Source organism: Alligator mississippiensis, chromosome 12 (genome assembly GCF_030867095.1).
Source record: "Alligator mississippiensis isolate rAllMis1 chromosome 12, rAllMis1, whole genome shotgun sequence".
NCBI lineage: Eukaryota > Metazoa > Chordata > Crocodylia > Alligatoridae > Alligator > Alligator mississippiensis.
In genome coordinates this window covers 44,129,087-44,153,410 of record NC_081835.1, presented here as the reverse complement: position 1 = coordinate 44,153,410, position 24,324 = coordinate 44,129,087, and the positions used below count along the sequence as shown (strand labels likewise).

The 24,324-nt window shown below is 49.2% G+C and overlaps 1 protein-coding gene across 5 annotated transcripts in view; it reads left to right on the top strand.

Moving 5' to 3' along the window:
• CACNA2D2 (calcium voltage-gated channel auxiliary subunit alpha2delta 2) overlaps window positions 1–24,324 on the top strand; it is a 736,608-nt gene that overhangs the window by 488,659 nt on the left and 223,625 nt on the right. For all 5 annotated transcript variants that reach the window (XM_059716173.1, XM_059716174.1, XM_059716176.1 and 2 more), the window contains one exon: window positions 21,694–21,738. In XM_059716173.1, the coding sequence (XP_059572156.1) occupies window positions 21,694–21,738 (45 nt within the window). The remainder of the gene's footprint in view (window positions 1–21,693; window positions 21,739–24,324) is intronic.

The following is a 24,324-nucleotide window of genomic DNA, read 5'->3' as shown; positions in this document are numbered from 1 at the left end:
TCAGGAAGTTCTCCATAAGTCTAAATTATGTGAATGTATCCTTGTTGTGCACTGTTAACAGCTGCCAAACTCCACCTGCAGTTCAGAAGTGGCTCCTGCATCTATAAGGCTCTTTTATTGACGTCCTCTCAATACATGTAAGTTGTATTAAAGATGAGTCCATACACAACTGAGCCTCCAGACCTGCCTCATCACAGAGCCATCTATTTTGAGACAGTTCAGCTCTAGTTGTCTGTCATGAAAGCCAGATATTGCCATCAGGCTGAGCTGAAAGACCGTGCCTTCTGTGCTCTCCCTGCCGTTCTCTAAACAAAGTATTCCTCAGCATATTGTTCACCTCTCAAGTTCCTGGAGAGAGGAGGCACCCACAGGCATGCCCATATCCATCCTGTCCCTACCCACCCCTTCAAGGCAGAGTGGACCAGGAGGTCTCAACACCCTTTCTGTCGTCTCGGCAGCAGCTACTGCTTCTGAGACATGCTGGTATGACATCTGGCTAGCCTGCTACTTCTTCTGGGCCCCGTGGCCTGGCTTTCATAGCTTAAACATCTCAGGCAGCGCATGAGTGATTTCTGTGCTCAGATGGTTCATTTAATGTGCATTTAACCCAGAACCCCGCCCCCCCCCGCCCCCGTGGGGAGCAGTACACCCACCTCAGCAGATGGACGTTAATTGGAAAGCAGACACGGTTTGTTTTGAGCAGGTTGGAGAGAGTGCACGCAGGAGTGAAAGAATGAGTGGGGAAGAAAATCTGAAAGAGGAGTGAATGTGGCATTGTGAGGAAGAGGAAAGGAAGAGAGCTTGGAAGGAACAGATAAAGACACAAAAGAGAGTAAGACTGAAAGAGTAGGGAGACACTGCTGTCCTTAGCCACATAATTAGGATTGCTAAGCTTGAGCCATTAAGGCCTAAGTAGCTACATCAGTTTAGAGGCTACCCAGCTAATGCTGTCTGGCAGCAGTGCTCCAGTGCAGAGCTGTGGGTGGAAGGAGGAAAAAGTGAGGACTGCAGGAATTGCGCTGCACCGTTGCCTTTGTTGCCTTTTTTTAGGGCAGTGTGTGGAAAGGAGACATTTGCTGGGGAAAGTTACAAAGAAGAGAGGCAGGGCGCAGCTGTGTGTGACAGGGAAGAGAAAGGGGGCATCAGAATTCCTCGGGGGAACCAGGACAAAGTGAAAGCCAAGGGGCATAAAGGCATAAACGTGCTTCAGACAATGATGACTGTCTGAGATAGAAATGCAGGTCTCTTCATATCTCAATTGCTCTGGTTCTGCTGGATTGGGGCTGGGTGATGCAACAGTGAGAGACTTCCCAGAGGAATCCAAGGGCACTCCTTATTGAGCATGCCGTACTTAGTTTCATAGTTTCATAGTTGGTAGGGTTGGAAGGGACCTGAGTAGATCATCAAGTCTGACCCCCTGCCATGGCAGGAAAGAGTACTGGGTTCAGACAACCCCGGCTAGGTGTCTATCTAGCCTCCTTTTGAAGACCCCCATGGTAGGAGTGAGGAGTACCACTTCCCTTGGAAGCTGGTTCCATATCCTAGCTGGCCTGACCGTGAAGTAGTGCTTCCTGATGTCTAGCCTGAACCTACTCAGTCAACTTATGGGCATTATTCCTTGTTACTCCTAGTAGTGCTCGGGGAAACAGGGACTCACCCATTGCCTGCTGGTCTTCCTTGGCAAGTTTATAGATGGCCACCAGATCCCCTCTTAGCCTTCTGTTGTGGAGGCTGAACAGGTTCAGGTCTCGTAGCCTTCCCTCATAGGGCCTGCCCTGCCGACCCCTGATCATGCAAGTGGCCCTCCTTTGGACCCTCTCGATGCCATCCACATCCCTCCTGAAGTGCGGTGCCCAGAACTGGACACAGTACTCCAACTACGGCCTGACCAGTGTCGCATAGAGGGGGAGGATAACCTCCCTGGACCTGCTCCTGATGCATCTGTGCGTGCATGACTAGGTGTGGTTAGCCTTACTGACCACATCCCCACGTTGGCAGCCCATGTTCATCTTAGAATCAATAATGACTCCAAGATCCTTTTCTGCCTCTGTGCTGATGAGAAGGGAGTTCCCCAGCCTGTAAGTATGCTGCTGGTTCTTCCTCCGTAGGTGTAGTATCTTGCATTTGTCAGTATTGAATCCCATCCTGTTCTCATCCACCCAGCCCTGTAACCTGTCCAGATCTAGTTGTAGCCTGTCCCTCCCTTCTAGTGTGCCCACCTCTCCCCACATCTTAGTGTCATCCACAAATTTGAACAAGGTGCTTTTTACCCCCTCATCCAAGTCGCTGATGAAGATGTTGAACAGTGCAGGCCCAAGGACCAAGCCCTGGGGGACCCCACTGCCCACATCCCTCCAGGTCAAAAATGACTCATCCACCACCACTCTCTGGGTGCGGCCCTCCAGCCAATTTGCAACCCGTCTGACTGTGTAGGCATCGACGCCACAGTCGCCTAATTTCTAGTTGTCTGAGTCAGTCCGAGCCAATTCCACAGTGCTGCACTACTGGTTGATTATAAATCCAAGGTAAACCATACTGTCCAGTCAAGCAGAATACCAGATTGGAAATTAGGAAATCTGGACTCTGTTCCTAGCTCTGCCTCTGACCTGTGTGGATGACCTCTGCCAAGTCACTTGCTCTCCATGGTGGTTTGTATCCTAATGCCTTTCTCAAATTCTCATACTGTCGCTCCAGTGCCATTGTGACCCTCCCAGTAGTAACAGCAGGAAACTTAGCTGCCACTGTTTCAAGCAGCATGTCATTTAAGATCTAGTAAAATCCCCAGCAGCCTGCTTACTGCAGGGCTCCACCATGAATGGTACCACTGGGGTGGCACAAGTTATAGTGAGAGTGGAGGCATATGAGGAAGACTTCAATGTGGACAGAGCCACTGTTTCTTAACCTGAATAACAGATGTAATGATCACCTACCTTGTAAAGGCTCTGAGATCTAGGGAAGGAAAAAGAAGACAACAGGGCTGTGTCCAGACATGCAGCAAATTTGCACTGTGGGGCAAAACATTTGCTACTGGGATTTCCCAGTAGCAAAAAAACCAAAAGAAACAAAAACAAAACACCCAGAACAAAAAACCCCCGCACACACAGAGGCTGAGCTGTCTAAAGCAATGCTCTGGCTGCCAGCCAGGCCTCCGTGCTGCCCTACCTGTGCCCCTGCTGCTCCAGGCCACCAGGTAAGACTGCTGGGGCCAGCAAATGACCTCACTGAATGATTTGTATAAAGTGTCACATGAGGCATTGTGCAGAACAGAAGCCACAGAAAGGGATGTGGTCTAATCTGCTTGCCAGTCCTTCCTTTCAACCCTTTTAAAAGGGCTGGTGATCTCTATGGAAACTGATGATTTAACCAAGGAAGAAGGGGATAATGATTGTTCTCCTTAGCCAGAGAGCTCAAAGTCCACTACAGGAGTGAAGAGATGTTCCCTCTCGTCCACATCCTTTCAGCAGATCAGCATGCTCCCTTGTGTGTGTGTGCCAGTGGCAGAGGGCAGCACCCTGCCAGTGGAGAGATAACAGGGGAGGCGTGTCAGCACCTGCCAGAGCCTGTGATAACCAACTGCAAAGGAATGGTGATATTTAACAGAAACCGCAGCCCTGCATTGTTTTGCTCCCTGGTCCCTGCTCCCACCTTGCTGCTCTGCTCTAAGCACTCATGCAAGCTCACCTGCTGTTCCTGGCATGGAGGTGATCATGTACTGCTGGGCTGCAGATTCGCACCCACCTGCCCAACACAACAGGCACTCCCTCTGGTTGGCAAGCTGCTGCTGAGTTGAGGCAAAGCCCCCCTCATGCTGGCCTTGCTGTCAGTACCACTGTTTGGTTCTAGTCAGTCAGGCTTTAAGCGTCATGACAAGCTGGACAAGTAGTGTCAGAGCGCTAAAAAAAATCCTCAGGTCTCAGTCAGAGTGGGGTTGAGCCACACATCATCTGCTGTCAGGGCAGATCCTTAGCTTCCATTTGCCAGCACTGCCTAGCTATTTATGCCCTAGTGCCTGTCTGTTCTAGAGCATGATGCCATCTCTCTCTCCTTGTTCCCAGGCTTGCGTACTGCTTTACAGACCTTTGGATGAAAAGTCTGTTAGGTTCCCAGCGGTTCTCAACCATTCTGTTCCATGGCCCCAGGAAGCAGCGTAATGTAGCTGCCTTACGATAGCACTGTTACTGCAAAGTGCCTCTATGTCAGGCAACCTCTACATACTGCCAAGTGTAGCTGAGGTCATATGACACTGCACCCAAGCTAAAAGCTGATGAACTGACATGTGGCATCACATTAACCCAGGTATACCAGACCTGAGTTAGGAGCTTGAATGCATAGAGCAGCACAGCATCTCAACACACCACAGCCTGGTGTTGTGGGGACAGTCTGAGGGATTGGCCAACCTCCCCCACCCCATCCACAACTACTCCATGGTCAACTGCTTAGGAAGACTGGAGAAAGACTGTCTCATACACTAATATGCTGGGTGCTGGCATATGAAGGCTCTGTTTCCAGTCTTTCCTCTCTTATGCTAGTTGCATGGCCTCTCTTTTCTGTGTTCAGGCTGTGTTTTGTATCTGCCAATTTCCATCCCCTGTTATGACAACTGCACCTTCATTTGACAAGGGCTTCCCTTAGCTGTGCATATTCCACAGCAGTGGGGTGTCTGCTGATGTGTCAGTGCTGGGTGGAGAATTGTAACAGCTCAATTCATTCTTGGGTTTGAGTTGTTCTTTCCAATGACTCATCTCTGGGAGTTTCAGATGCTGATCTATCTCCTGAAGGATGGCTTGGTTTTGAGTGGGATGGTTTGCTGCTCTGGTCCATATGCTAGAATTGCTGAGCCTGGAGAGCAAGGGTACACAGATACAGCTCGTGTCTGCTGGGGTTTAATTCTAGACCTAGCACAGACCTACACATGCTGGCTGACTGTCATCTGTAAAGCTGGATTCCTGAATCAGCAGTCATGGATCATGGCAGCAAACACATAAATAACAGAAAATATAGACCCACCATCATTTTTATCACATGCACAGCATGCGACCTTAACTCTGGCCCCAGCACATGGACATTAATTAGATCCCAGCTGTTAATTATATGAACACATGCTATTTCTCAAATCATCCAACATGATATTGTTCTGTTTCATCTGCAGCTTTAGAGATACTTGCAGGAGCCCTGGTTTTCCTTTCTTCTTGTGTTGCACAGAGGCACTAGGGTGACAGGTTTTCATCTGGCAGTGAGGCTGCCTCCAGTCACAGTTCTCAGAGGTCTCCACAGGCAGAATCCTTCAGGAAAAACTGTTCTGACAGCAGAGTGAAACACAGTCCACCCATCACCTGGTGTCCATGGTACTCTGTGTCTGTAGAATCATAGCGCTGGAAGGGAATGCAGGGGTCATTCACTGTAATCCCTTGCACAGAAGCAGGTTTTACAAGACCTCAACCATTCCTTATTCTCTGGGCCAAGGGATAGAGAGGACTTTGCATGGAGTTTTGGCGGTGTTGCTCAGGCCAGCAAGACTCTCTTTCTTGAGTGCTGCTGCCCCCTACTATATGATTTTCCTCCCCTCCTCCTCCAGCAGAATCTGGGCCATCACATGTCAAAAGAGAATTTAGCTTTTCGGAGGAGATGATGGAAGATAAAATGAATAACAAAGCACCTTCTGGATGGCTGTTGTTAGTCGCACTCACTTCTGATTAAAGATCATTAAACATGAAATTAGCTCGTTTGTGTTACGGGTCTCCCAGGGGTTCCTTCAATTATGAAGTGCAGATGGCCACGGACCTGGGGAAATGGCAGCTCTGGCAAGAGGGCAGAGCTGTGCGTGGGGCCTGGAGGGGTGCAGAGAGGGAGCCAGAAAAGGCACGGAATAGAAATGATTTTTGTCCTCTTTCCTTGTTGTTGTAAACCCCTCAGCATTTCACAACAAATCATGGATAATTAATAAGTACATTCCCTTAATGACTAGGCTTTTTAATAACAGAAATTGGAAGATGCCACATCAATTCTTTTTTATTTTCTTTCCCCTTTTCAGGTTTTCCTTATTGCTGTAATTAGAGTCTCAGAGGCTGCTGAAGGAGCCAGCCCCTCTGCAGGATGTGATACTGACACCAGGGCTGCATGATCGCAGCCCTTCCTAGTGTGCCAGTCTGAATCTTTGTCCCTTTTCTAGTGCACCAGGCTAAATTGCTAGCTAAGCCTCAGCTTTGATCCAGTGACCCCTCTTAAGCTGAACGTTGCTGCAAACCCTAAACCTGCAGTTGCAAGCAGTGCACACACTGGAGTGCGCTCTGGTGAATAGCAAGTCAGAGCAAATGATGCCCTGGATTGAAGGGTGGCAGGAAAACACATTCCCAGAACACAACGTACAACTGCAGATTGTTGTCAACCACTTCATTCTGCGAGCTGTGAAGATGGAGAGCCTGTTGGTATATGGTTCCTGCAGGGAGAGCAAGGAGCCACCTGGGTGAGCGCCCTTGTGGAGAGGGTATAGCTCTCTAGGGTCTGGTAGAGATACATGAGGAAACTAAAGTCCCCAGCTTGAGAAATAAAACTAAGCCTCCCATTGTTTTAGTAGTTATTTAGCGCCTTCCTCAGAGGCAGCATCACCATGGCTTGCAGTATTTCTAGACAACACTACTTGCTGTTATTTACCTCCAGGGCGCATACATCCCCATAAGAACGCAGATGCAGGGGTGCGCATTTCCCATGGGACAGTTAGCAGCGGCACATATTTGTGTCGCAGTTATTTGTCCCCAGGCATGTGCCTGCATGCATCTCCAGTGCCTGGCAAAGGGACCCAGGTGGGGTAGGGGAGGCTGGGGGCAGCACCTGTGCTGGCCCCAGCAGCCTTACATGGAGTCATGGGGGCCTCCTGGGGCAGCAGCCATGCCAAGCTGGCAACTCGGAGCCTGGCCGGAAGCTAGAGTGTGGCTGTGGCCAGCCAGGCACCGAGTTCTGGTGCCACACGTTGCTGCCACATGAGCTGCACCTCTTTTTTAGCAATGTTTTTTTCTTTTTGACACCAAGATCTCCCGGTGTCAAAAAAACTGCTGTGTTACTAATTCACATCACTCAGGTGAAACTGGGAAACTGGCCCCACTGGGAGTGGAAGAAGAAAAGTGTAGGTGTGAGGAGGATCAGTGCACTAGTGGCGCTGAGTGTGTGACATGAGGTAGGTAGGTCGGTTCTTTGTCAAGGCATGGGAGAGATCCACTGTATGTAGGTGGAAGGCAGTGCAAAAGGAGTTGCTGTATCTGGTTGGGTGCCCACCGCACTGGCTGTCATCCCAGTAGATATATATTATACTGCATGGATGGTGATGGAATTTATCCCATTGTTCAACTGACTGTCAAACCACTTTGTTATGAGCACGGATTGTGTCAGAGCCACAGAGAACAAGGGCTTGTGTCTGACAGTTCAGTTGCAGTGCGACATCTTCAAGCAGGAACAGCACTTCTCTGTTTGCAGTTCAGATGGCCTTTACAAAACCTTCCCTGCTTCACACTACTGGGGGCAGGCTCAGGGCTTGTCTGTGTTACATATTCACCCCTGCTGGATTTGGAGAGCATGTATAACCTGGCAGTGCCCCATCCCAACTATCCCACAGACCCCTTTACAGTGCAAACAGAGACCTGCCTGTTACACCTTTCTACCCAAGCCATGTCAACGCTTGTGCATGTGCCTGAGACTAGCCCAATCCAGAAACCTGGGTACATCAATAAGGATTTTTTAGTCTCAACAGCCTGTTTAGTTCTTGGCCTCTCTGCTGAAGAGCTAGTCATGTGGGTTGTTTAGGAAAAGCTGGATCCTTCCCAGCAGGCGCATGTATGGAGATGTGTGCATCTATGTGCACCCCTGTGTGAGCAGGTTATCACTGAACAGTTTCTCTCACCCCTGCTGCATTTTGGTGTCTGAAGCTCCCCCCATATGCCAGCTCCTTGCTGGGCTCCTTCCCCACTTGGAGTGAAGCTCCAGCATACACCTGTGTAATTAGAAGCAGATGCCCCCACTTAGCAGCAAGGCTGCAGTTTGTCATTCTCTTTCATTGCGGTGACAAGTGAGTCCCACACGGGGCTAAATTGCTAATGTGCTGCAGAGAAGCTAAAAGTAGCATCGAGACTCTGGAGGATTCCATTGCTTTCAGCTTAAATGGATGGAAAAACATGCCTTTCATTTTCATTTACTGACCCGATTGTTGGAGAGTCCAGAGGCCACTGGGGTCATGTACTGGAGGCTCCAGAGCTGGCCCCATAACACAATGGAACGTCAGGTGGAGACAACGCATCTGGGGAGGGAGCCTGGAGAATAGTCCATACATTGCGCTCAATGGAAGGTTTCGATTCTCCCACCCTAGGATGAAGCAGCTCAGAATCCCAGGGCTCGCCTGACTTCCATGGGCGGTTGTAGTAGGTTAGCAGTTCCAGCTGTGGAAGAGACAGGGCCCAAACATGTCTCCTTTGCGCTGACATCATTTCAGCATGGCATCAGTGTCACCCAGTACACTCTCAGTTACATACCTGTAGCAGGCCTTGCCAGGCATTTACCTCATGTCATCATTGTGTAGCTTAGATTATGTCCTCGTAGCCAGAGCACAAGATGACACTAATGGGATTTAATAGCTCACACTAGTGCATATATAGCAGTGGCCCAGAGGTACGTATGCAGTCTGCCAGCTTGCTAAACCCTCAAAAGTCAGAAAATGGATGACTCTAACCTTAATTCTGACCCCTTGCACTCTCCACAATCATTAAATCTTACATGTATATTTAATACATTTTGTCCTTGTACACACCGATTCCACTGACATGACAGGGCAATATATCTGCAATAATTCAGGGACCCATCTCAGATGCAGGTTAGAGCAGGGAGAGAGTATGTTTTAAACAGTTAGCAGCCTTTATTACAGTGCTTGCTACTGACCAGGTGTTCTGACATGGATACTGGAGTGCCAATTTAGCTAGAATGCTAGGAAATGTGGGTTTACCAAGGGATACTATAAATTATTTTTAATAGGGCCTTATTTTTTAGAAGCATGTGTGAGCACTTAGGAATGTGCACATGGATCAGATTCTTTCTGTTACTCGTGCATGGTATGATTGCAATGGGGTACGGAGGGAGAAATTAGCCAGTTACATGCTTTTCCCAATGTTTTTTGCTACCTGATATAAGGGTTTTTACAGCCTCTTTAGATCTGATCTTGCAGCGTGGCTGCATTGTGTGACTTGAAATTGCCAAGGGATTACCACATCACAAAGAGCACAGAAGCAGTCAATAGGAGATTATAACACCTCATACACTCAAGGTAACATTGAAGTGTAACTCAGGATTATGAAAAAGGAAATGTTTTCATTGCACAAAGTGAGGACCAATGGAAAGCCCATGGCTGATACCCCTGGGAGAGGTTCTAAAACGTAAGGAGAGGCAATAAATTGGAAAGCAGTGTGTCAGAAAGCAGATGAAATGAATCCTAACCCCCAGGAGCTGGGACCTAAAATTAAGATTGATTTAACTGTGATATAAATTGGAAGGGAGCAGCCTGTATTTCAGGGCTGTCTAACTTCTAAGTACCCAGGGGCTGCAGGCCACACAGGCTGTCCCATCAGGGACCATCAGGCTGCAGTAGTGACAACCACAGATTCCCTGGGCTACCCCTGTGCAGCCTGTCCACACTGCATGCACCAGTGAACCTCCTACTCTGCAACATGCATGGGTGACACCCCCCACTATTATACTGTGTGTGAGTGGGCACCTTCATACCACCACTACACCATTCATGTGGACAGGTGTACTCCCCTCCCTGGGGCAAGGGGGAGTTAATCTGTCACTCCCTGGGGAAAGCAGAGGAAGCAGATGACATGGGGAAGCCCAAAGCACCTGGTGCAGGCAGTGTGATAAGGGAAGCAGCTGCTAGGTGGGAGCCCAGGGGCTGCAGATCAACCCTTTCTGTGCTGCCTGCAGCCTGCATGCCTCCAATTAGACAGCCCTGCTCTAGTCTAAAAATATCTAGCAAAATAATCCACAGCTGTGACACTGAAAGGCCATCATCAAGGACTGCCTGGTTCCAAGCTGCATTCATTGAACAGCCATCAGTGGTGACTGGAGATGGGGAAGGGCATCCTGCTACCATTGCAGGTTGGAAACCAGGAGTAGGAGAAGTTCAGGAACAGTGCAAAGGGAAGGAGCGCTGGAAGAGCTTGTGTGTTTTGTGAGTGGCAGGTGTTCCAAACCCAAGAGGGGTCTTATATATAAGAACTTCATGGTTGCTATCAAGCTATGGGAAAGCAAGGAGAAATTTTTTGTTTCCAGTGAGCCTGTTCAGTCAGGATCTATGAGCTTATGTAAAGCAGACCTTTGCTTTGCTGTCTTCATGTAGTTTCTGTTCTACCCAATCAGAAGCTATTTTCAGGCAACTAGAAAAGCAGCAGTGGTCTCAGCCTTTGTTCTTACCATCATGACATGGAGTGGCTTCTTGGATCACAGGCAGTCTGCCAGGCTCGGAGTGTCTTTGTAGGTTCCATGGGAAATGATTGAGCAAACCTCTACAAAATAATCTATATGAAAGAAAAAAACTTGCACTGAGCCCCATTCCCAGGTTGGATGAAATGACTGAGCAGATCATTTCCCGTCAGTTATTTCTATGTTTCTTTCTTTGTGTGTCCTAGTTTTCAAAATGGGGTGACTTACATTATGTTCCTAATTCCATATTTAGCTATTCACAGTCAGGGAAATCTGGCTATGGAACAAAGTCCCAATGGAAAGTGGATGAATCTAGACTCTGACCTTCTTACAGAGATATTGCAAAATCCTCCTCTTTGAAAAAGCCTTCCCACCACAGAAAGAATGATACTCCCAGCAGTGCCACCCAGTTACCCAACCATCCCTCCCCATAAAAAATTAGCAATAAATTAAAAAAACCTTGAAATAAACTAATCACACACTGACACACACACGCATACCCCATGAAAAATGTTTAACCCACAAAGGAAGAATGTCAGAAATTCCACAAAGTCCACTAGGGTTTTTGCAAGCATTATGAATTTTACATGCAGGTGATAATGACTAGTGATGAAAGGCAAAACAAAACCTTCAGAGAGAGGAAAAAAAGAGGGATGTGGCCTGATTTCCAAAAGTGAAGAGCACTCAGAAGCTTCTAATACTGTCAGTGAGAACCACTAGAAAAATCAGACCAATTTTTAGATGCCCAAATATGGATTTAGACAGATTAAGGCAACCATTTTTAAAAGTTATTGGCCAAAGACCATTGTCTTTTCTCCTGTACTTGATGTGGCTGGAAGGCATTATGGGACACAACCAGTCTTAGTACCCATCTCCAGCCTAATACATCAGGAATCTCTTCTTTCCCTGGTCCAGCATGAGTGTGTTTACTTTCATAGATTTCATAGATTTCATAGACATTAGGGCTGGAAGGGACCTTGGAAGATCATCGAGTCCAGCCCCCTGCCCAAAGGGCAGGAAGTCAGCTGGGTTCATAGGATCCCAGCAAGATGAGCATCCAGTTTGCTCTTGAAGGTGTTCAATGTAGGCGCTTGAACCACCTCCGGTAGCAGGCTGTTCCAGAACTTGGGGGCTTGGACAGTAAAGAAATTCTTTCTTATGTCCAGCCTGAAACGATCTTGTAGTAGTTTGTGACCATTCGACCTAGTCGTCATCCCTTGGGGCGCTCTGGTGAACAAACGTTCCTCCAGATACTGGTGGTCACCCCTGATAAACTTACAGGTGGCCATCAGATCACCCCTGAGCCTGCGCTTTTCCAGGCTAAAGAGCCCCAGGGCTCTCAGCCTGTCATCGTAGGGTCTGCTTCCCTGACCTCTGATCATGCGCGTGGCTCTTCTCTGGACTCTCTCAAGCTTCTCCACGTCCTTTTTGAATTGTGGAGCCCAAAACTGGATGCAGTACTCCAGCTGCGGCCTCACTAAGGCCGAGTACAAGGGGAGAATGACGTCCCGGGATTTGCTTGAGAAGCGTCTATGGATGCAAACCAGCGTTTTGGTTGCTTTACTAGCCGCAGCATCGCACTGCAGGCTCATGTTCATCTTGTGGTCAATGATGACCCCCAAGTCTCTTTCTTGCATAGTGCTAGCCAACATAGCACTGCCGAGCCTATAAGGATGCTGAGGGTTTTTCTTCCCAGGGTGGAGAACCTTGCGTTTATCGGCGTTGAACACCATCAGATTCTCGTCCGCCCACTTGCTGAGCCTGTCCAGGTCAGCCTGGATCACCTGCCTGTCTTCTGGTGTGGATGCTTTTCCCCAAAGTTTGGTGTCATCAGCGAACTTGGCCAGTCCACTTCTGACTCCAGTGTCCACATCATTAATGAAGATGTTGAACGGTATGGGTCCAAGGACAGAGCCCTGGGGGACCCCACTGGTCACAGGACACCACGATGAGTGACTTCCATCAATTACTACCCTCTGGGTCCGACCCCAGAGCCAGTTTTCCAGCCAGTGGATCATGGAGGACCCAAGGCGACAACTGGCCAGTTTCTCTAAGAGGTGATTATGGGAAACCAGGTCAAAGGCTTTTTTGAAGTCAAGATATATGACATCAATCTCTTCTCCCTTGTCCAGGTGATAGGTCACCTGGTCGTAGAAGGAAATGAGATTGGTCAAGCAAGACCTACCCGCAACAAACCCGTGCTGGCTATCCCTTAAGATGTTGGCGTTGGCCAGTCCATTAAGGATGGCCTCTTTAACAAACTTTTCTAAAATCTTCTCTGGGATAGAAGTCAGGCTAATGGGCCTATAGTTAGCCAGATCCACTTTCCTCCCTTTCTTGAAGATAGGCACCACATTGGCCTTCTTCCAGTCTTCGGGCACTACAGCAGAGCGCCAAGAGTTTTCAAAGATCCGCGCTAGAGGCTGGGCTATGATGCTCGCCAGCTCCTTGAGTACCCTGGGGTGAAGATTGTTAGGGCCGGCTGACTTGAAGGTATCCAGCTTCTCAAGATGTTCCTTCACGAAGTCAGCATCAGTGGAGGGCAGGGGATCACCCTCACCTGGACTTCCCTGTCCTGTAGCGGGCATGGGTGTCCCATGGGACTGATGAAAGACCGACGCAAAGTACCTATTTAATAGGTTGGCTTTTTCCTGGGCGTCAGTTGTCAGTTGCCCCATCTGGTTCAGCAGGGGTCCAGTGTTGCCCCTGCTTTTCCTCCGGCTCCCCACATATCTGAAAAAGGACTTTTTATTGTCCTTGATGCTCAAAGCTAGTTGGAGTTCAATTGCAGCCTTGGCTTTCCTGGTCTGCTCCCTACAGGACTGGACCAGTGCAGATGATCAGAGTACTTAATGATCAAAGAACAAGTTATTACTGAGATATTCCACACTGCTTCACCTGCAGAAGTCCTGTATGGCTGAGCAGTGTATATGCCTCTCCCCACTACTCTCCCATCATCTTGTCCCTTTTCCAAACACTTCCTACAAGTTTTTTTCCATCTTTGCCTCACAAGCATGGGGACAATTTGGTCTAACTCCAACCGTCTCTTTCCCAAACCTCTCACGAAGGGGGTGGGGAGAACAGAGCAAATGCATTCAATTGTGGGATCCTGTTCCCTGGCCCTAAATCCTAGTTAATCTGTGAGGAAGAGGGTACATTCAGTGTTGAATGTTAAAGATAACCTAACTCCTAATGTGATGTGTTTCCTTTCTAACCAGCAGACATCACCCCAGTGATTGTTCTCATGCTCAGTACCTAAGTAATTTGCTCAGATCTCTTTAAGCATGAGGATGCTGTCAGCTTGCATCTTAGCAATTCAGAAAAGACACAGGAAATCACTTTAGCTGAGCAGATTTTTGTCTAAAGGATAACTCCAGAGCAGGGTTAGCATCGCTGAGCTCTTTGTTCCAGCTCTTACTGAGGTCAGCATAATGGCACTGGTAATATTGGCAGCCTCACAAGAAGTTTAATTTTCAGGCATGTAATTTTGCTGATGTAACTCTTAGCCAATGCATAAATGCATTGGTGGTAAAGAATCAGGACCAAGGGATGGCATATGTGTTAGATACGTGATCTGGATGGAGTGGCTTTGTGTACTAAAGGAACTGCATCTCTTCTGGCTGGCCAAGGGACTGTGGTGCGCTGCAGATGGGAGTGGTGAAGTCTTGGGAAGAGTTTGTTATGGTGAGGATGATGATGGACCACAGAGTGAGAGTTGCTGTCAACAGTGAATACCATCCTCAAACTGGAAGGGAAAAACAAGAGAATGGAGTTGATGGGGATTTTATACATATATAAGCTAGAGACAGAATAGGTATTCTGCCTAAGTAAAGAGAGGTGTGAAGTGAGAGCACAATGTTAAGTGAAACTTGCCTGTAAGCTGCTGTGTAGTTGCCGCATCCACATGAGCATGGATGTTTGTTTCCCTGGGGACAAGAAGCAGAGGGACACCTTGTGCTGCTGCTAGTTGTCTCCAGGGAGCACCTGTGCCATGTGCCCTCTGGTACATGGCAGGTTACCCCGGGTGGGTTAGGGAAGGCTGTGGCCAGCACTGGGCTGGCCTCAGCAGCCTTACCCGGGGTCCTGGGGGCCTCCCGGGGCTGCAGCAGTGGTGAACCTGCCACTTGGAGCCAGGCTGGCAGCTGGAGTATGGATATGCCAACTAGGCTCCAGTTTTGGGCAGCTCACACTCTCCCCACATGCACTGCCCTGTTTCTTTTTTTGTGCGCACAGGGTTTTTTGACCCTGGAATCTCCTGGGGTCAAAACCCCCCTCCATGCTGCTACCTTGTGGCATGGAGAATACCTGAATGTGTAGTATGTGGTACAACTGCCGTGTTTGTGGCACCACATACACATGGTCGCGCTTGTCTGGATGCAGCTAGTGGGTGCATCTAAACATACTTTACTGCAGTTGACTAATTAGCTCCACAGTAAAGCATCACTGTCTACATGTGCAACAGTCTTAGGATGCAGAAGTCAATTAACTCTACCATAGGATAGTGGAGTACTTTGTTGTGCTGAAATGCATATGTAGACAGTGAGCGGGGGCATAAATTGTTCCTGGTCAGCCCAGCCAGCCGGGGGCCTGCTCCTCCCCAGCTCACAATGCTGCTATCCCGGGCGTATGTGTAGACTAGGGGCAGATAAGGTTCCTTGGGTGAATTTGATCTCTTTTATTAGACCAACCCAAATAGTTGGAGAATAGTTATTAAGCAAGCTTTTGGGTTCAAAAACCCTTCATCAGGCTAAGGAAGTTTCAGCAGTTGGTGTGTGCTCTTCCTGGATGGACTGAAAAGTAAAGAAGCCAGGCTGGGCTGGGGAGTCAGTTGCCAGGCCGATTATAATGTGTCAAAAATCCAATGCCTATATTTAGTCCATGATCTCTAGTATCCAGGAGGTTGATGAAGTGGAGTTCATAGGCTCGTCTCTGGGAAGTGTTGTGTAAGTGTCCCTTGAGGATCAGGACTGAGAAATTGGAGAGAGAGTGGCCCTCCTGTGAGAAATGCACCCCCACCGGTAATTGGGTGTTTCTGTCTTTGACAGATTTCCGGTGTGCGTTCATTCTGGTGAGCAGTTGTTGTTTGGTCTCTCCTACATATTTTCCATCAGGGCTTTTGGTGCATTGGATGAGGTATATTACATTCCTGGAGGTGCAGCTGTAAGATCCAGGAATGCTGATGGCTCTGTTGTGGGGTGCAGTAATAGTGGAGGTGGTGGAGATGTGGGGGCAGGTTTTGCATTTCTTGTCATGGCATGGTCTGGATCCTTTTGGTGTGTTCTGGGGTTGAGGAAGTTTGCTTCTGGTGATGAGGTTGGCGAGGTTCAGTGCTTGTCTGAAGGCTAGGATGGGTGGCTCTGGGAAGATCTTTTTAAGAACAGGGTCTCTTTTTAGTCTGGGTTGCAGTTGTTTGAGGATTTTTCGTACAGGTTCAAGGGAGGGGTGGTATGTCATAACCAGGGGCAGACAGTTATTTCAGTTGGAGGGCTACTTACTGAGTTTTGGCAAGCTGTCGAGAGCCACATGGTTAGCCCCGCCCCTTGACAGGTGCCCTGGACCCTGGTCGTCATCTTGTGACTGGGAAGCCTGCCCTCTAACCCCTGACCTTTGCCACCAGAAATCCCTCCCCCCCCCCCCCCCCCCCCCCGAAAGTACTCCTTTCAGCAAGGGGTTTTGCTGTCTCGGAACCAGAAAAATACCAAATTATATTCTAAAAAATAAACATCTGCAACGTTCATTAATTTGATTTCAAAAAATATTTTGGTCCTGATTTACATGTGTTTGTGTAGTGTACACAGAGGTGATTGCACAATAGCTTAAAATGAAGTCTTACTCTTGTATATTGTGGGGGAATGAGGGGTGGGTATAGGTTTGTGGAGGGCTGTGGGTGTGTGGGTATGTGGGGTGTGGGGAAGGGTATGTGTATGTGGGGGTTAGGGGATGGATGGGTGTGGGTGTGGGGTAATGGAGCATGAGAGTGTTTATGGGGATATGTGGAGTGTGGGTGGGTATGAGGCTTGTGGGGGCCTGTGTGTGGGGAGAGGGTGGCTGGAGTGTGTGATGGGGTGTGGGGTATGCATGTATGGCAGTGTGAGGGGGGGTGTCAGTGCATGTATATGGTGGGGTGTGCATGTGAGACTCACCCTATGGACACACACACACTCCCTCAATGCGTGTGCGCGCACACACACATACACACACTCTGTCCCTCCCTCCTTCATTGTACACACACATGCCGTCTCTCCCTCATTGCTCTCCCTCTCTCCCTCTTCCTCCTCCCCACACCCGGCCCTGGGGTACCAGTGCTGGTCCTGTGCTCCTGTGGTCTGGCCATGCAGTCAGGAGCCACATGGTGTAGGAGCATTCAGCAGGTTGGTAGGGAATGGCAGCAAGTGGGCATGCAGAGTGCAGTGACAGCTGAGCAAGAGTGTGGGGCCCATGCTGGTGTCCTGGGGCCAGCGCGAGCTGGGGCCACAGCGGGGCAGAAGGAGTGCGGGGCCTGGGCCAGCAAGGGTCTATGGAGCGGGGATGGGTTGTGCCAGCAGGGAGAGGGGGGAGCCAGCCAGGCTCCAGAGCACTTGCCAGCCTGGATCCTGCACCTCTGCTGCCCCACTCTGGGCTTCACTGGCGCTGGCCCCACCCAGATGTCACTGCACAAGCTCTTGATTCTGGGTGGTCTGTAGTAGACTCCCACCATTGTGTCCCATGTGCTGTGTTCCCCACACCATGTGTTGCCACTCCCCCCCCACCCACCTGAAGCTGCTTTCACCACTTCCCTGCCCATCCGCTGGCCACTCCTGTACCACGTGGCTCCCGACTGCATTGCTGGACTGCGGGTCTCAGCAGGAGCTAACCCAGCCCAGCCCAGCCTGGCCCCAAGGACTGGGGCAATCCCCACTGCCTTCCTCTGCCTCTCCCACCCCCACACATTTACTTGAATTTCCCTCTGGTGCAGGGAGGCAGGAACAGCCCCAGGGTCCCAGGCCAAAAGGCTCTGCTAGGTAGAGGCTTCTGGGTGGGGGTGGTGGAGGCTGGGGGTGGAGGTGGGGTAAAATATGTGCTGGGCAGGCCTGGCTGTTGGGTCCTGCCAGCTTCCCCTGAGTCCTACTGCCCCTGTCTCTTGTCATCTTTGACAGACAGCCAGGAACAGATAAATATAAATTTTCTAAATTTTAGGGGCCCCAGGGGCCAGATAGAATGGCCTGGCAGGACATATTTGGCCCACGGGCAATATTTTGCCCACCCCTGCAGACAAGAATAGGATGGGGTTCAATGTAGACAAATGCAGGGTGCTGCACCTTGGGAGAAGGAATCCACAGCATACATACAGACTGGGGAGTTCCCTTCTTGAAAGCACAAAGGTATCTTGGAGTCATTATTGACTCCAGGATGAATATGAGCTGCCAATGCCAGACTGCAGTCAGCAAGGCCAGCCATACCTTGTCATGCATCCAAAGGTGCATCTCAAGCTGGTCCAGAGAGGTGATACTCCCCCTGTATGCGACTTTGGTGAGGCCGCAGTTGGAGTACTGCATCCAGTACTGGGCGCCACACTTCAAAAGGGATGTGGCCAGCTTGGAAAGGGTTCAGAGGAGGGCCACCCGCTTGGTGAGAGGACAGCAGGACAGGCCCTACTAGGAGAGACTGAGGGACCTGAACCTGTTCAGCCTCAGCAAGAGGAGGCTAAGGGGGGACCTGGTGGCTGCCTACAGACTCATCAGGGGAGATCAACAGCAAATAGGTAGAGCCCTTTTCTCCCCAGCACCACCTGGGGTGACAAGGAACAATGGTAATAAGCTGATGGACAATAGGTTTAAGTTAGAGATCAGAAGGCAATATTTTACAGTTAGGGGGGCCAAAATCTGGAACCAACTTCCCAGGGAAGTGGTCCTCGCCCCTACCTTGGCCAAATTCAAGAGGAGGTTGGACGATCACCTGTCTGGGGTCTTGTGAACCCAGCATTCATTCCTGCCTGTGGCAGGGGGTCAGGCTAGATGATCTGCTCAGGTCCCTCCTGACCCTAGCTACTATGAAACTATGAGATACTGCACCCAGGAACAGTTTACTCTGGTTCAAACTGCACCAGAGTTTATTGCGCTGCATTAATTGCATGTATAGATGCACCTACTGACAAGCTGTTTATGAAATTGGTCATTCAACAGGGCATATTTATCCCTCTGTGTGAATACTGAACCAATGCCAGAGTTTGATGGTCTTGGGCACTGTGTTACTGACTTGACATCTCTTAGATACAGCTGTGACTACTTCAATTGTTAAAGATCCTAAACAAGATCATTACATTTTGTCCTCCTAAATGTCCCCCCTTTAGTCTCTGTTGAATGTTTAACATTCTTCTTCATTACCTGTCCTAAACTGCTGTGCACTGTTATTGCCATGTGCTGTCAGGTTGCCAGATTCTACCTTGATATGGCTGCAGTGGATGGAACTACTCCTGTGTAGTATGTACAGCGCTTATAAATGCAAAACACTAACCAAGGTTTTCAAAATGGATCAGTTATTTTGTGTGTTGAACTTGAAGCACAGCAAAGGGGTCTGATTTTCAGGTAGTGCTGAGGGCTCACCAGTGACAGCCAAGCCCCTTTTCAGGCATGTGAACTTGGACACACAAAACCACTAGGTGCGTTTACCCTCAAAGCCATTGTGCATACTAAAATTGCAACAGTGAAAGTAACGTCTTTAGGGACAGTCTTTTTTTTATTTATATTAACCTGATAACTCTTGATTCTGCCCATGACCAGACAGTGCCCAGGACTGACCAATCCATATTCAGAGCCCTGCGTGCAGCCCCATATATGCAATGAAGTATGGGCTACCATTGAGCTCATCAGTCTTTTCTATCTGCAACATCGTGCTGCTGCATCCAAACTGCTTAGAGCTAAACCTGTGCTCTTGCAGTTGAGGCACAAGGGGAAGTGAAGCAGTTCTGCCCACATTCTTATGTCCTGAGCAGAATGTTGTGCCCTGGCCTTATGTACAGCGCACACTGCAACTTGGGGCTGCGTGCTCCCCCCGCAGTGGAAATCCTGCCCTTCTGCTGTTTGCTTACAGTTCCATACAGCCTCTCTGCTCCCTCCACATCTGAAAGAGAGGAGTTTTTAGCCCAAGCAGCCAGGGGCTATGCCAATACATGAGCACCCAAACAGTGCTCCCAGACTGTTTTTTGTATGCTCATCAATCCTACATAGTTCTCAGCCCTTTGCAGGTGGGGCTTCTGCTTGGCAATAGAGGGTTTTAACACTCACCCCTCACCCTATGGTGGAGATAATCCTGCAGCCCTTGGGATATTCCTCCATTGCCATTACCAGGAATAAATAGGCAGTGGGCACCCTTGATCAGACACAAACAGTACAGTAGCCATCAATCACTCTTGGTTCTTCTGTGCAGCACGACATGCAGGTTTGTCCCTATGTCCCAGAGCTCTGATTCTCATCCTCTCCTGCTCCTGCAGCAGCTGCTATCTCCCTCTCCCCTACCCTTAGTCCATCCAGAGACACACAGGAGTCCCATGCAGATCCCCCAACATCGCCAGTTCCTTTTTGCAGCAGGCCACAAAGACAAGATGTCCTGCTATCCCTCTGTCCAACCAGCATCTTCTGCTTGCTCAGCCTCTGCTGATCACAGACTCAAGGACAGGTTGGATGTGTGGTGACTGCCTCAGATGTCCCCAAAGTATGTTTTTTTGCCTTTGTGCTCCAGAAGCCCCATCACTGACCAAGCTGGCTGCAGAAAGGGCCAGTCCCTGCAGAAAACTCTAACAGCCAAGCTGACGTGCATTTTTAGGCAGCCCCTTTTGCCATATCCATACATTTTCATAGCTTTGTCGTGGGACTTGGTGTGAGCCACTTTGCTAAGAAGGGCCCATGGGGCTTCTGTCACAGATGTGCCCATGTTGGGGGGGGGATTGAGATTCCCATAAGAGTGGGTGGAGTTTCTCACCTGACCTGCTGTTTTCAGCACAGATCAATTTCCTCTTTAAATAATAATAGTAATAATAATAAAACTCTGTCTGTGCATTCATAGCTCTGGGAAAGAAAGATGGCTTTGTGCAGCAGCTAGGGAAGGCTGATTGAATGGCAGACATGTTAGCACGGCGCGCGCTGCCTTCGCTGCTTCATTCAGGCTCGCAGCCCTGCATGCAGAATAGATTCTCCGAGTGCCCTTTAATTACCCCTTTTGATGGAATATAAAATTCTATTTTGACAGTATTACTGCTCTCTGAATTGCCTACCTCTTTATGAATTTTATCAGCTGCCGCATGTCCTAGCGCACAGGGAAGAGGAATAGGAGCAGACCTTTTTGCGTAAATAGTTTCTAAATACCCCAAATTAATGGCACGTATTTCTCCATGGAAATGATGAAACTGCTCTCTATTTTTTCAGTCTGGTTGCTTCTGCTGTTGTTAGGTCTGGGAAGAAGAGTACTTGACTCTTCTAGCCTGCCCCCACCAGCATGTACCAATGCTCTCTTGTGCCTTTAAAATCTAGGATGACATGAAAACTTGAACAAGGATCCTCTATGATGGGATGTCCCCTCATCACAGAGGATCCTTGTGCAAGTTTTCATAGCATCTTAGATTTTAAGGCTATAAGAGAATACTGGACTGCATAATACAGACCATAGATTTCTCCCAGCAATTCCTGCCTCAGGACCAGTAACTTGTGGTTGAAGTAAAACAGCTTTCTTTATGGCTGTAACTTCACAACTGACTTTTTTGTGGGCTGTAGCATCACAGCCCCTCTTTGATAATGTAAGGCAATGTCATCAAGGCTGTAGTAGTAATGGTGAAAGGACAAGTAACATCGTAGCCTTTTGTGAAGATGCATCATGATGTCAGCAGAAGGCCAGGCAGGAGTAAAGGTGGTAGGCACCTCTCCTCTGCTGACACTGGTGCTGAGTCTGTTCTGGTAAAGCAAGTGCTACAATTAACGCACAGTTTTAGAAACTGGAAAAAATGTCTAAGGGGAAAGGGGGAAGCCAAAGGCCAGCTCCTATCAGTGCAGTGGGTCAAGGGTTGGATTGTTTTAAAGTTCCCATATATCCTTCAGGAAATTCCTTCTAAGCAATACCATGTTTCTATTTGTCTTTGTAGCATATGCCCCATACAGACAGGCAGCAAAAATGCACAGTCCCTCTGAGCATGTGGGTGAGAGAGGCCTTGTGTCCTGCCATCCTGAGTTGTGTATTAAGCTAATCGGTCCTCTCCCTTTTTCTCTGCAGGAGGACGATATTGAATACTATGACTCCAAGGCAGACACCGAATATGTAAGTACAATCCCTGCACCCTCGGTCACATGTCCTAGCTGTGTCATGAGCAGAGGGTACACGTGGACTGATGCTCTCCTCTGTCTGCCCTTCTCATGCACTTCCTACACACATGCAGGGCATTGTGCTACTGAGGAAGCTGTGGACATAGCAGAGCTCAGGTCTGGGGACTAAGGGGAGAAGAGAGAGCATAAGTAACTTGAGTTGGGGGCCTGCTTTTCTTGCTCTGTCACCTACAAAGAGGACCTCCTAGGGTCTTCAAAAGCCACTCCACCCAGTAGGTCACCTCCAACCCGCAGTCTGGGGAGGATTCCTCTTCTTTTTCGTATACCCCTTCTGTTCCACACAAAGCCCTGCTCTGCTGTCCCACGTGAGCCTGTGCCCAGGCTCCAGTGGCCCGTCAGCCAGACCCAGGTGCACTTTTGCTCAGGGAAGTCACTTCACTGCCTAAGAAAGTTTCTAAAATTAAAGCTGGCATCTGAAATTCAAATGAAGAGCAAAGCTTTAATTAGAGACTGAATCTAATTCTCTAGCCCCCCTCCCAGCAAAGCCATCCTGTGATTCTGGCAATCAGTGCTTTAAATATAAACCAGACAGCTTGAATTTCCCTGGGCTCCCAAGGGGGTCGGCATTTGCCAGATACTTTTGTGATGATAGCACTTAAATGGTGCTTTGTCTGTTCAAAGCACTTCACAAGCATTAGCTGTTGCCCTGTTTTACCCCAGAGGTGGCTGCATTTTACTGGAAGGTGATAGGTTACCTGGGTATGAAGCTTGTAAAGTACCTTGGGATCCTTCATGAGGAGAGTTGCTCTATAAAAGTCAGACAGTCTGCTTGATTATCCTCTCAGCTGTGAGCTGTTGCAGTGGGGAAGGTGCACTCAACGTGCCCTCCAAGTTGGATGGAAGCCATAAGGCAGCATTGGCTTCTGCTTCTCACAGAGCTGCTTCCCCATAGACTTTATGGGGTTGGCACTGAAGATAGGGGAGGGAACATCTCAGGAAGGTGTGGGACAGTAAATAGCCTTTGCCATGCCTGCCCCTGTCAGCAGTTAATGCAGATTGTTGCCATCCCTTTGCTTTTCTGTAGCATGCATGATTTTGATTCCCGATGAGGAGGTTCCACATCACAAGAGCTCTGGTGCTGCACAGACACTTATTTCCACCCTCATCAGAGAAGTCAAGGAACAAAGGGCCCTGGAGATGGAGCTTCCCTCGCTGCTGGAGGTGACACTCCTGCGTCATGGGTTAGGCCCCGCTGCTTCTGCTGACATTCTGGCGACCCTGCCACCCTGCTGCTGCTTCCCTCTCTAGGGCTGTCAAATCTGGAAACAGCGAGAGATGATGGGGTTTGACTGAGACAGACCCTTGTGAGCCAAATGCTCTATGTCACTTCCTCCAAGTAACTGCACTCCCAGCTCTCATGCGCAGGCAGAGCCCTCTGTTGGCCTCCACTGCCACTCAGGCTGCCTTTGGAGTGGAAGGTGCTTGTGGCAAGGAGCAGTTGGAGGTGATATACAAGCTGTCCTGATTTTAGAGCCGCAGTCCCAGCCCAGTCCCCCAGTATCCGAAGCATTCCTTAACACAGAGACAAGCAGTTGAGACCTCAGACAGTGTGCAGCTGATACCCCAGTACTGGTGACAGGTTTGATTTTGTCCTAGTGTGCAGCAAGGGGTCAAGTTGGACTGGGCAGAAGGGATGGAGCTGGCAGCTTAGCAGTTTAGCTTTATGCTCCCCTCCCCAAATGTAGAAATGGATTGAATCCAGGAAGTTGCCAACCCCAAACTCAGTCTACCCTGAAAGGTCATAAATCTTTGCCCATGCCCATTCACCTGGAAGAGCAGTAGAGCTTGAGCCAGGCCGAAAGCATATGTTGTGTGTTGTAAATTCAGGATCGCCTTCTGCTTGTGACCTGCATGAGTCATGCTGTCTAGGCACAGCAGCAGTTTCAGCAGACACCACATGTAGGAGGGGAGGAATTAGCTCAGGATCTGCCTGCCCCATTCCCTCCACCAAGCTGAGGAGTGTCAAGTTCCCTAGCATCCAGTGATGCAAACCTTCCCATGCAAGTTCCCTAAACCTACCCACTCCCTCACCCACAAGCATTTGCTTCACTGTGTCTGGGTCTCTGTAACTGCAGGAAAGGGGGCAGAACCAGCAGAAGAAGGCAAATAACAGTGCCACTGCTCTTTCTAGGGAGCATGTCAAATCATGATGCTGTTCACTGATGGTTCAGCCCCTCAACTGGGGCAAATCAGTTTAGCTCCACTGAAGACAAAGGGACAGTATCAGTTAACACGAGCTGAGGCTCTGTCCTGTGGTTCCACATTTACTCCACTACGTGGCTAGGGGCCACGTCAGCGGTTCTCCAGCTATGGCCTGTGGAACACCTGTTGGTCGGCTGTAGATGGCATGTTGCTTGTGTGGTTTTTGGTCCAACATTGTGACAAAAGAAGTTAAAATTATGTCTTTCCTGGGACTGCTCTCCAAATACTCAGTTACTGGGGCAGCTGCAAAGCTTGTGAGGTGAGCTCAGTGGAAGGTGAAGGGACTAGAGGGGAGTGCGAGGGAAAAGGGGGGGGGACA